We start from the raw sequence: 12,128 nt of genomic DNA, 5'->3' as shown, positions 1-12,128 counted from the left end.
TTGCCATATATAGTATAGTCAAAGGAAATAATTAGCTTGATAAAAATGATAATTATACATTTATAGTTAGTTGAACCCGAATATGATATGACTTGGAAATGACCCGACCTGATTGTAACCTGCAAATTATTGACTTGACATAACCCGACTTGAATCCGAGAATGACCCGACTTGGAAATGAACCAACCTGATTATAACTCGCAAATTGTTGACTTGAACCGAACCCGACTTGAACCCGAGAATGACCCGACTTGAAAATGACTCGACCTGATTATAATCCGCAAATTATTGACTTGAACCGAACTCGACTTAAACCTGAGAATAACCCGACTTGATTCTAACCCGCAAATTATTGACTTGAATCGAACCCGACTCGAACCTGAGAATTACCCTAACCCGTTTTAACCCGAATTAAACCCAATCTATTGTTCACCTGACCCGAATATAACCCGACCTAAACCCGATAAGAAGTTTGACCCGACGTGACCCGACTCAAGCATGACTCGACCCAAACCCGACCTGTATAGGTTATGGAATTAATCTGAATTGACCCAACCCGAGTTGACCCGAACTACTCTTATCCAACCCAAACCCGACCCGTTTACCCGAATTGACAGCTCTATTCACCACTCAACAATTTCATAACCAAAAGTCAAACGTGGTAAAACCTGCTGCTAATCCATGGCTTAATACATTCGGGGATACAACTCATACAAGTAGTGATTTCAATCATGATAAAGGGGTATAGATCCATGGCATTCGGGCAGGAAAAAAAAAAATCAATGCTAAGCACAAATTCGATTATGCTGGCCCTCATCCAAAGTGCTTAGACTAGTATCTGTAGCTGATTTACAATCTTGCACAGACACAGTCCAAAAAGAAAAAGAACAAAGTGAGCTAAAAGAATTTCACATTATTATCTGTAAGCATTCTGAAAAAAGGAATGAATATCACAGAAAAGCTACATCTTCCTTGTAACAGCTACTTTGACTGAAGTTTAAAGAATTTTTCGCTATCACCCTTGTGGGTGTAAGCTCATGACTTCTATGATTTGTGGTCATTAAGATATACAGAAAATAATGACTCCTTCCTGCAACTTTCTAATCTATGCATACAAAAAACACGTCACTGGTATTGAAAAACCATGCCTGATAACGGACATTCTCACGGGTTATGAGTAACAGGAACGTTCAGCTAAATACAACTTGCTAATTCAGTAGGTGTAACCAATCTTCATTGCACGATTATCAAAGGCTGGATACTGAAGTCATGAAACCAAGTTGTAAAAAGTTTCTTGTAAATGTTGAGGGTAGTTGATAAAAGAATGGGCAATTAAAAAAGCCAAGGGCGAATAAAATCTTATAGCCACTTTGAGTAAGCTGAATCTTTCACAGCAATGAAATGGTCAGCAAATGTGTTGTCAAGTGAATCTAGTCCTCCTTTGCACACAACCGCTCTGCACACAATTACAGGAATGGTGTTCAATTCTATTGGACAAATCAAAATTGTGACAACAAAGAAGGAACTGCTGAAAGAGAAGAATCCATACTCAGATATTCATAAGCCAGTATCATGGAGGTTCCCCAAGCGGACATGCTGAAAAATCTTGGACCTAGACCTCTATAAAGACCTTTCCAACCATCATCTGCAATCAATTTCTTTACAACTTGAACAGCGTTCTGTCTCTTATCTAGCCCCATTACCTGCAATGTGACAAATTTTCAAACGATCAGAATTGCAACATATAAATATCCAAAAAGATTCCTGGGTAATATATGGAAGCAAACCGAGACTAGATGGGTGGATTACGATCCACTTACCAGTAAAGCATCCTCCTAGTCTCCTATTTCTCCCTTTCCTAATAATTTTCTAACAGCTATGTTGGAACTATTTTGATCTGCTCCTAGAGAACTCAATGAATAGACACTTTTGTAAGCAAGGAACATGCCTTGCCCAATCACCCAACAAGCCAAGCACAATTCACAAGGCATCACATACCGATACACCAAGGTCAACCATGGTACGAGACTGGATTGGCAAGGCAAGTTCCTATCAATAACCACTTAGCACCAAAGTGACCATGCCCATGAACTTATAGTCATAGACTGAACCACAACTCCAAGCAAAGTAATATGGAGCAATGCAAAATAAGCAAACTTAAGGGGTGATGCAGCAGCAAGCTGACCTAAGTGGAGGCACAAGCAGTCAAGCATTAACAGTGGTCACTGCTTAAAGGCATACAAGTGGCATAAGTCCCCTCCCCTTTTGAGGGATTACTACTCAATGAACCTAAAATGTAAAGGGAGACTTTCCTCCATTTTCTACCAAAAGTTTCACCCATATTTAGACAAGATCTCCTACATTAATTACATCATTTGCTAAACAATCAATCATGATTATGGATATTATCTCCTATTTTACAAGCCACGGATGATATATCCTTCTACTTCTACATTGTCTAAGAAGAACTAAAATTTCTAGTTGACTAGTAAGCATGATCTAGGAAGCTTTCCCAAGAGTGGATAATAGCAATCAAAACAAAATCACTTTTGCAAGGGATCAACATAATCTTAGTTCTCGAAAGTCAAAGTATTTAAAAGTCACCAATAGGAGGCTTCATTCAGAATTCAATAGGCTAAGATTAACTTGCTCATTTTTCAATTGAGTAGAGATACCTCACAGGCATTAGTGATATACTAGCACCATAAATATATTGCCCCAGAAGACTACCAAGATTGAAGAAACCAAAGGGTCCACTCACCATATCTTTCAAAGGGTGGACAAGAGGTTTTCGTCCCATGTTCACCATACAAGGGACTTCCTCCACAATGTTCCATCACTTCCATGAATGCAACTCCAATAAAATAAAAAATTTCTTAATTAATTAACACACTCCTATCAGCATATTTGTTGGAGATATTGTCTTTGTCCGAATTTAGTTCTTACACTGTTGGTTCATATTAAACAATAAAAAAACTTTTCAGTACAAAGAGAATAACTGAAAAAATGAAGAAAGCAAAGATTGCTAATAGAAATCCAATACTTTGGATATTCACATGACATTAAGCTAATTTCAATACCATCCCCTTAATTTTTATATCAAAATTTATAGGAAATTTTGCCAACAACTACCTTTTAAATGACCACTTTTGAGAACAACTACCATTTAAAATTTTCTTTTAAAAAACTACCACAAAGTCACAAAAACTTTGAGTAGCACTACCACTTTTATTTTCCGGAAAGAATTTCCGGTTGAGAAAGCCTAATTTATAAGATTTCAATCAATTGTGGTATAGAAAACAAAAGATTTCGATAGTAAAAACACAATTATAGGTCAATTATCTTTAATTTTGCATTATAATTTATTTAATTTCTCAATTAAATCTTAAATTTAGGGTTTATGGTCAAAATATTGAATTAAGGGCTTTACGAAATTGGAGGATTTGGGGCAATTGAAGTGTATAATCCAATTAAGAGTTAATGTAGTGCAATATTATCATTTAATTTGGGTTTTTTGAGGGAAATTTTATAAAATATGCCCCAAAAACGGAGATTCTTGCCACAAACAATAAATGTGGTAGTGCTACTCAAACTTTGTGTTTTTGTGGTAGTTTTTTCAAAGAAAATTTTAAATGGTAGTTGTTCTCAAAAGTGGTTATTTAAATGGTAGTTATTCGCAAAATTTCCAAATTTATAATAAGCATGAATTACCTACAATAGAGATATGCACACAAGCAGCAAACACATCTACTAAAATAAACATAACAGCACTGAGATATAAAGCAGAATTTTCTTTTACCTGTAAACGAGTCTTAATGGTGTCTAGCGGAGTTGTGATGCAAGATGCCGTGGCACCAGCTACAACACCCCCAGCAGCTTGAATAGACACAATTTTCCCTAGACTAGGAACCTCTTGCTGCTCAGTTCCATCTCCTAGAAGGCTGAACATATACAAAGCATTTAAACCCCAAAAAAAAATAAAAAAAGAAGAAGAAGACAGAACTATAATGTTTTATGATCGGTATAAAATATGACACATAAAATACTGACACTCTTAATTCCTTAAGAACACATCTTCATAATGACCACTTCTGAACAGCACAAATTAAGCTAAGTAACTCCTCAGACCTCAGTACTAAGACTTCTAACATATAGCAAAGTTTTACACTTTCACTATATTGATACAGCAACTTAGTCTCAATAAAACACAAATTATCACTAGGCCTTAATTCAGAATTAAACTCTATAGAGATTTATACCTTACCTCCAAAATAAACGTTGACTAGAGCCGTAACTGGCCCACCATACAGCACTGGAAGGGGCATATGTCATCACTGATAGACCAAACCCCCTATACAGTCCCCTAACACCATCTGATTTAACAACCTTGCGAACAACATCAAGGCCCCCATTATATGTTGCATAACCCGAATATCCTTGTACCATCAACTTCTGGCTAACCTAATTTTCAAAGGTAGGAAGAAAAAACAAAGGGTCAAGGTGTATAGTCAATGTGAATCAGGTAAAAGTTAACAGTTAAGTTTCTTTCAATAAAAGTGTTTATCAAATGAAAAAAGCAACAGAAGTTTGGCCTCGAGAAGTTAATAAATAATCGCAACTTTCTATGAAAAGCACATAAGCATAGCCTTTCTAAATAATTGAGAACTGACAGGACAACAAAGAAGAGCATATTCATGAAAGCAAAAGATCACACAAGTAATTTGGATTCTAAGTGACTTTGACTCCATAATGTTTGTTACAAAAGTAGATACTCACAAAGTAGACATGCCACAGTCAAAACACACAAACTTGTTGTCAGAGACATCACAGAATTGACCTAATTATAGGTACTTGTTCAATTACAATGATACTATAATAGAACAAACCCAAATTTATATTCAAGCTTAGTTTCAACTACTCGAAACAGATACATACCACGTCGACTGGAACAAACACAGCCTGTGCTGAAAGTGAACCAACCATGCCAGCAATACCATTTGCTATGGCTGCCTGTGACGGTTCAGACAATTTAAGTGGTTCAACCATCCGAAATGCCGCCACTTTAGTAGTCTCTAGAGCAGTAAGAAATATAATCCGGGCCGGAACTGCACCAGTGATGACAGTACCAAAACCTCTATACAAACCAGGTACACCATCAGCTTTCAATATGCCTTTGGCAACTGAAAATGCACTTTTCTCAGTAATATCCTTGGAAGCAACCTGTAGCCTAGTCTTAACAACAGAAACTGGATAAAGTGCTACTGTAATTCCCGTAAAAAGCCCAGCTCCAACAACATAGAATTTTGTCTTGTCAAGTCTGCAAAAAATTATAAAAAGCAAAATTTTAAAATAAAACTGGTTAGACATTTAACAGGGTTAAGAAGAAAGCTACTGTAATTATTGTCCAAAAGGATAGATACATTCCAATACAATCAAATCAATGCAATAAATATCTTAGAAAGACATAAGAATATTTCACAGTGACTTAATGTGATCAGACCAAAAAATACTCAATATTTATATAAAAAAGAATAAAAAACAAGGGTGAAGATCTTTTGTATAAGAGGCTTCAATAAAGTTGTAGGTTTTCTAATCGTTGTCAAAATGCGGCTTGTTAAAAACATTCAGGAAAAGGTCAGGCAACATGATATGTATTAATGAAGAAGGCACCCTATTATGTACAACACTAGTAAAGGCCAGAGGTACTGTTTCTTTAGTTGAGGCAGCATAAATGAAGAATAAAGTCTGAAAAAGTGAAAATATAGAAACGTGAAATTATGACACAAGTATTGAACTAGAATATCCTTTGAAACCTATTGGCCGATATTGCAGACATCATAAGAGGTTGTACAAGAGCACTATTCTAGCACTCTTACATACTTGTTTATAGGATTACACCATATGAGTGACTATGACTTTCCCAGTAAAGTCAAGTTCCATGCTGATAAACTTGTACTGCGTATCAAATCCCAATATTCCAATGAACACCCTCACGACAACAGATTTTTAAGGGAGTGGAGTGACGCACCATTGTAAGTTTGTAACTTGTTAAAACCATATTTAAACAAAGAGAGTACATCAAATTCAAGAAGCGCTCCCACTTTGGGGAATGTGTCCACATAGCACAAATTAAATACCAACTCTAAGCCTAATAAAGCCTCCCAATCATTATAACAGTTACAAAATTACCAGAAATTTTACGCTTTAAACATTAATCTTATTTTAGCAATGAAAGCATTACTACATACGAAGTACTTATGGACTGAATATCAAGCTTTCAAAAGTACAACCCTCCATTGCCAAAGGTCGGAACAGAGACAGTGAATCATAATCATCAACTGTCACCAAGAGGACCCATTTAAAAAAAAAAAAAACTTGGTAAATCCAACAAAGTAGCAGCCAAAACTCTTTGGATAGTTGCACAATCAACTTCAGAATTACCAAACTAACATACACTATTCTATCCCATTTCAGCTACCATCTCTATTTCTTTTCTCATCCATCCTAAGATAATGATGTCTTGTATGATTAATTGTTTTTGTAAACTAATATGAAGTACAAATTTAGCTTATCAAGTAAACAAGAAAAACAGATATATCAGTTCATATAGTAGATTAATTCTTTGAAAAAACTCATCCGAAACTCTAAAACAATAAAAAGTTCTCAATTTCTCGCCTCAGAGAGGGGCAATGCTGCATTACACATTAATTTCCATGGTTTACAATAAAACAGCATCTATCATCAAGAATTTTGCCTAAATTTTGCCAGATTAAAATATAAAATACCAAATAACTTAAATGTTTAACACTATAATTACATATCCATGAAAAATTAAAGAACTAAAATATCTAAGATTCACCAAATAAACAAAGGTTTGTCATCAAATCTTCAATTTCAGCAAAATTCTACTCCAAATACTTAAATTAACTAAGTGAAACTAATATAAGAAATTTAGGTTATAAATTATCCAGCAACATTAAAATTGCAAATTAAAAGCTCAAGAAATCTCAAATTTATGAACATTAATTGAGGAAATTTGACATAATCAAGGAAATGATAAATGAAACACTTACTTATCCCAATTAATCTCTGTTTGTCCGAATGCCGGAGTTCGAGGACCAGACGACCCCATTTGAATAGAGAAAAATTAAATTAAAGAACAAAAAAATCAAAGAACCCTAAAATCAGAAGATAAGCTGAAAAGGGGGAAAATTGGTCAAAATCTCAATTAAAATTGGGAATCTGAACTAATGAATGATTTTGATTTGATGAAGTAAAGTGAAAACTTCCCATCAAATCAAAATTCAAAGAAATGAAAGAAGAAGAGAAGTTGTTGTATTCTTTGCTCTTTTTTATTTTCTCTTATTTTTTAAAGAAGAGTTCTTTGTTTGTTCACGAGGAAATTATTGGGATTACTAAATTGAGGGAAAACGTGGTTTAGCACGTCAGAAAAACGTCCTCATTTCTAAAACTAGGCTGGCATCACCATGCCTCCCCACGAGCCAATGGTGCATGGTGGTCTAGCCGTCTGCTCGTCCAGGCTTAGTCTCAACCTACTAATTTCGTGTCGTGCTTGCTGACGTTTGTTGGGGACTTGGGGGTGCATGGTTAGATGCTTAGATGCATTTTTGAGTTTTTTATTGGGTTATTAGTCTCATTACTTGATTATATTTCTGTGTAAAATATTTTTAAATGAAAAAAAAAACCTTAATAGAAAAGTTTTTACGCGTGCTTTTAATTGTATAGGACTATTTAGCATATGTCTTGTACCCGGTTGCCTTAGTAGTGATTCCAGTAAAATTAATTTAGCTGTATATATGCCTAACTTTTTTGTTATTTAGGATTTATATGTCCGATTTTAGTCATTTTCCTTCAACACTTGAAAAAAAAGTGAGATGGTTATTAAAAAAAAAAATAATAATGAAAAATAAAACTGATTTTATCTAGTTCCAAAACCACTACTCCGTATTTATTTTCATCATAGATACATAAAACTAGAGTAATATTACTAATATATACTGTTGATATATGAAATTGGTCAAAGACATTAAGCTCAATAGCTGGTTGGTTGACTTCAAACTTTGAAATAGTTGCCTTCAAAGGAGAATAATCAGCACATATTGGCTGGTCGATCGTTGACTTCAAACTTGGAAAATAATAATACAGTACTCCACTTTGTATTACTCCGTTTTTTTTTTTTTTTGGAATAACTAACACTCAATTCAAGGTGACACAAAAATAATTATCTATCAAATTCAGATCATGCCCATGTTCAGGTTTTTGAGTTCTCTTGTGTTCTTCCTCTATCTCTTAAACTTCATTACTACAGGTTAGCTCGCTCACTTATACTTACATTAGCATTATTAGCTCCTTTATTCGGAATACTTGTTTTGTTTCTGCTATAATCAACTTAACATTTATTTTTATGAATTGTATTGTCTAATGTGAAAATTTGAAGTAATTTTATATCTTGTATCAAAACACTGCTTGGTTATTTTTAGAAGCGGCTAATAATGGTTCAAATGGAAATATAACAATTAAGTGGGATGTTTTAAGCTGGACTCCTGATGGCTATGTTGTAAGTAATTCTTAACAAATGCTTATCTGTTACTCGTATCGTATCATACCATTGACTGATATTGATGGGTGCATTCAAAATCAAACCCTTTAATCTGTAAATGTACGGCGTGGCCTACTATAGGGTGTAGTTACAATCTACAACTTTCAAAGGAATCGTAGCATTCGAGCACCAGGATGGGAATTGGGGTGGACGTGGGCAGGACAGGAGGTAATATGGGCTATGACAGGAGCTCAAGCAACATACCAAGGTGATTGCTCACATTTTAAAGGAAGCATCCCACATAGTTGTATAAAGAACCCCACTATAGTAGACTTGATGCCTGGAACTCCCTACAACCAACAAATCGAAGATTGTTGTCGAGGAGGAGTGCTCGCTCCATGGTCCGGACATGATCAAGCTCGTTCCAAGAGTGCTTTTCAAATCGCGGTGGGACAAGAAGGCACTACCATTCAAACTGTCAAATTGCCCAAAAATTTCACATTCAAGGCACCCGGAGATGGTTATAGCTGTGGACCTGCTAAGATAGTTAAGCCTACTCGATTTTTTACAGCGGATAAGAGGAGAGTTACTCAAGCTATAAGTAAGGCCTATTTTCACCCAAGTAAAAACTGGACATTTTTGTGTTATGCACAAATCATTCTATAGTTTATTATTATTTACATCTTTCTGTGAACACTTTACAGTGACTTGGAATGTTACATGCGTATATTCTGGTGCCCGGAAATCTCCTGCACAAGTCAGGTTTTAGGGAAGATCAAGCACGGCAACTAGCCCTGCTCCCTGGCCTCAGCTTTCGCCTCGTGGATGGATCGGATTACATTAATACACTCCCTAATCATATCAGATTGCCACTGAATTCACATAGTTTATTTTATTTTCTGTTTTGAAAAATGTAATCAAAGATGTTATTCGTGCCAGATGTTGTGTATCTTAATGCTAATATAAGGCTATAAGCTAACGAAGTAATAATAAGCTTGTAATTGTGATGGAGTGATGCTCCTTATCCTTTTATCTTATAAATTAAAGTTCACATTTGGATGTTATGGCTTTTAATTTTAATGTTCCATACTTTTTTTTTGAAAAGGCGTAGTCTAGTCTTAATTGGCTAAAGTTGTCTGTTACTCAGTATTCAAGATATCCTCTCTGAGCTTTGTTATCGTTGTAGCCATCATTGAAGAGAGCTTGACTTCTCCCTCCATGCTTCCCATGGACACTAATACTTAACCGATCGAGTAATATTAACTAAATTATCATTAGTTACATCTAGCTAAAAACCATTGCAAATTTACAAAAGCTTAATTATTATTGCCGAACAAGTCCTTAGATGATGAACTGTTCTAAAATAATAGCTAAACATACAAAGTAAATAGCATAACTCTTTCCGAAATTCAGAAACATCACCGACGTAGTTTGACTTCAAACTATTGAGTAATAACATACATAATTCACATCGGTACATCACACATATCCACATAATAAACTAAACCTTGTTGCATTACACAACAATATTTCTCAAGATACAAAAAAATCATATCATTCAAATTATTAATTTAACAATACTCAGCTGACCTTGACTAATTATTTACAACCAAGTTGCTAAGCCTAAAGATATACAACTATAACACAACATATAAATCTCATCTCAGTTTGATTTCTATACAGCCCGAAACGAGGTTAAATTAAAAGCTCAAACTTTTTACAAAACATGGCATTAATCAAAGTCATCCACATTTTTAAAATTTTGAAGTATCTTACCATTTTCATTGTTCTGTTTTTCAATTCCTTATTATTTTCTCCTACAGGTCAGCCTCATTCTTCTTCCCTCCTAAATTTGGAATTAATTTTGCTGATAAAATTCTAGATTTTTTTCTGCTAAATCCTTTTTTTTTTTTTTTTTTTTTTCAGATCCTTTGGCATTTGTTGGTTGTACGTTCATTCTATACTTGATAGAAAGGATCGACTGTGCAGTTGATGACTTCTTCTCGCCTAGTCATGCCCCAGACCAACCTGGTGAAGGCCGCGATCGCGATTTAGCCGCTTAATCATCCGCTCAAATACTATGTATGCATCATCTGAGTCCATAAATGTTGACTCGGGTTTATTTAATTTTATTTTTTAATCTGTAGTTTTTTCTTAATTTATGTAATGTAATATCTCATAAATGGGAAATAAACCACCTTGCTATATTGTCTACTTGGAGAGGGTGAGCAATTTGCTTATGTAACACTTTTGCAAAATTAGTTAGTCAAAACACTATCGATCACAACAAAAATAATTGTTAAACACAAACCTTACTAACTATTTGGATCATTCAAAATACTAGCTAAAAAGCAAAAACCATTGCAAGTTTATAAAAGCTATTACCAAACAAGCTCTTAGATCGAGACATGTTCAATAAATAATTAAATCCGAGTGTAAATAGGATAACACTTTCCGCAATTCAAAAACACCCACGTTGTTTGACTTCAGACTTTGGAGTGACAACGCAAGTCACATCCACATGGTAGTCAAACCCTATTGCACAATATAAAAAAGTTTCTCAAGATACAGAAAATCAAGTCATTCTAGATATACAAACAAGTTGCTAAGCATTAAGATATACATACAACTATACAAGTATAACACAGTTAAATCTCATAATAAACATAATAAAGGCTCAAACTTTTTTTCAAAACATGGCTTCGAATAGAGTCGAGTCCATGTTGAAAATTTTCAAGTATTGCTGTATTTTCCTTGCTCTTATGATTTATTCCTTAAAATTTTCTCCTACAGGTATTCCCTTAATTTCCCTCCTACTTTTGGAACTAACTTTTTTGATAAACTTTTACACTATTTTATTTTACTAATGTATTTTTTTTTTTTGTTTGTTTGTAGATCCTTGGGCTTTTGTTGGTTTTACGTTCATTATATACTTCATAGACCGGATAGCTAATGCACTTTATAACCACTTCTTGCCTTACCACGCTCGAGATCAACTCGGTGAAGGCGATTTAGAGCTATCTTGATTGGATTTTTTTTGCTTTAGTTATTCCTTGATACTAGTATTATGTAATCTCCCATGGAAAATGAAGCAGCTTGGTATTATATGTTTTCTTGAAGAAGATGAGCAATTTTCTTATGTAATGTCTTGCTTTTTTCAAGCAAATAGTTACTCGAAACACTAAGGATCATTGCAAAATTTATTGCTAAACACGCCCTTACTAGCTTCAGATTTTAGATTAACTATACAATTCACATCACATGTCCAGTTGTCCACATGTTAGCCAAACCATGTTGCATTATTTAACAAATTTCTTATGATACAAAAAATCAAATCATTATATACTAATAAGCTGACCCTGTATAATTATTAACGACCAAGTTGCTAAGCATTAAGATAGTAGAAAAATAGCATTAAAAAAATAAAAATAAATAAATAAATACTGATCTCCCTTCCGTTTTTCATCTCAAAGGTACAAACTACCTACAGTACTTGCAAAACATGGTATCAATCTGAGTCATGTACATTTGTATGTACTTGTTTAAAATTTTGAAGTATCTCATTTTC

General features: G+C 34.4%; 2 protein-coding genes and 1 long non-coding RNA gene across 3 annotated transcripts; 2 read left to right on the top strand and 1 right to left on the bottom strand.

The window, feature by feature from the left end:
* Window positions 1–893: 893 nt before the first annotated feature.
* Window positions 894–7,483, bottom strand: LOC145556525 (uncharacterized). Its single transcript, XM_081618184.1, has 6 exons — window positions 7,074–7,483; window positions 4,936–5,317; window positions 4,265–4,461; window positions 3,800–3,941; window positions 1,550–1,703; window positions 894–1,456 (listed from the first exon to the last, which is right to left on the bottom strand). Exons 1-6 carry the CDS (start codon window positions 7,130–7,132, stop codon window positions 1,431–1,433), a joined length of 960 nt encoding a protein of 319 aa, XP_081474310.1. The 5' UTR covers window positions 7,133–7,483; the 3' UTR covers window positions 894–1,430.
* A 722-nt stretch (window positions 7,484–8,205) lies between these two features.
* Window positions 8,206–9,634, top strand: LOC145642235 (COBRA-like protein 1). The gene is made up of 4 exons (XM_081693346.1): window positions 8,206–8,329; window positions 8,502–8,578; window positions 8,702–9,161; window positions 9,265–9,634. The coding sequence occupies exons 1-4, from the start codon at window positions 8,263–8,265 to the stop codon at window positions 9,327–9,329; spliced, it is 669 nt and encodes a 222-aa protein (XP_081549472.1). The 5' UTR covers window positions 8,206–8,262; the 3' UTR covers window positions 9,330–9,634.
* A 1,670-nt stretch (window positions 9,635–11,304) lies between these two features.
* On the top strand, window positions 11,305–11,682 carry LOC145556524 (uncharacterized). Its single transcript, XR_014091885.1, has 2 exons — window positions 11,305–11,353; window positions 11,456–11,682. It is a non-coding gene; the product is annotated as an uncharacterized LOC145556524 (long non-coding RNA).
* The last annotated feature ends 446 nt before the right edge of the window (window positions 11,683–12,128 follow it).

The sequence above is a fragment of the Chenopodium album genome, chromosome 8 (assembly GCF_948465745.1).
Source record: "Chenopodium album chromosome 8, dcCheAlbu1.1, whole genome shotgun sequence".
Classification (NCBI taxonomy): Eukaryota; Viridiplantae; Streptophyta; class Magnoliopsida; order Caryophyllales; family Amaranthaceae; genus Chenopodium; species Chenopodium album.
Note: the sequence above shows the minus strand (reverse complement) of the source record. Positions and strands in the feature narration are given on the sequence as shown.

Bases quoted from the DNA above. Each gene is read 5' to 3' on its own strand.
- LOC145556525 (XM_081618184.1), bottom strand. From the start codon at position 7,132: ATGGGGTCGTCTGGTCCTCGAACTCCGGCATTCGGACAAACAGAGATT. The intron at 5,318-7,073 runs GTAAGTGTTTCA...AATTTTTTGCAG, and splicing joins ACAGAGATTAATTGGGATAA to ACTTGACAAGACAAAATTCT. The intron at 1,704-3,799 runs GTAAAAGAAAAT...GTCACATTGCAG, and splicing joins CCATTAAGACTCGTTTACAG to GTAATGGGGCTAGATAAGAG.
- LOC145642235 (XM_081693346.1), top strand. From the start codon at position 8,263: ATGCCCATGTTCAGGTTTTTGAGTTCTCTTGTGTTCTTCCTCTATCTC. The intron at 8,330-8,501 runs GTTAGCTCGCTC...GGTTATTTTTAG, and splicing joins CTTAAACTTCATTACTACAG to AAGCGGCTAATAATGGTTCA. The intron at 9,162-9,264 runs GTAAGGCCTATT...AACACTTTACAG, and splicing joins GAGAGTTACTCAAGCTATAA to TGACTTGGAATGTTACATGC.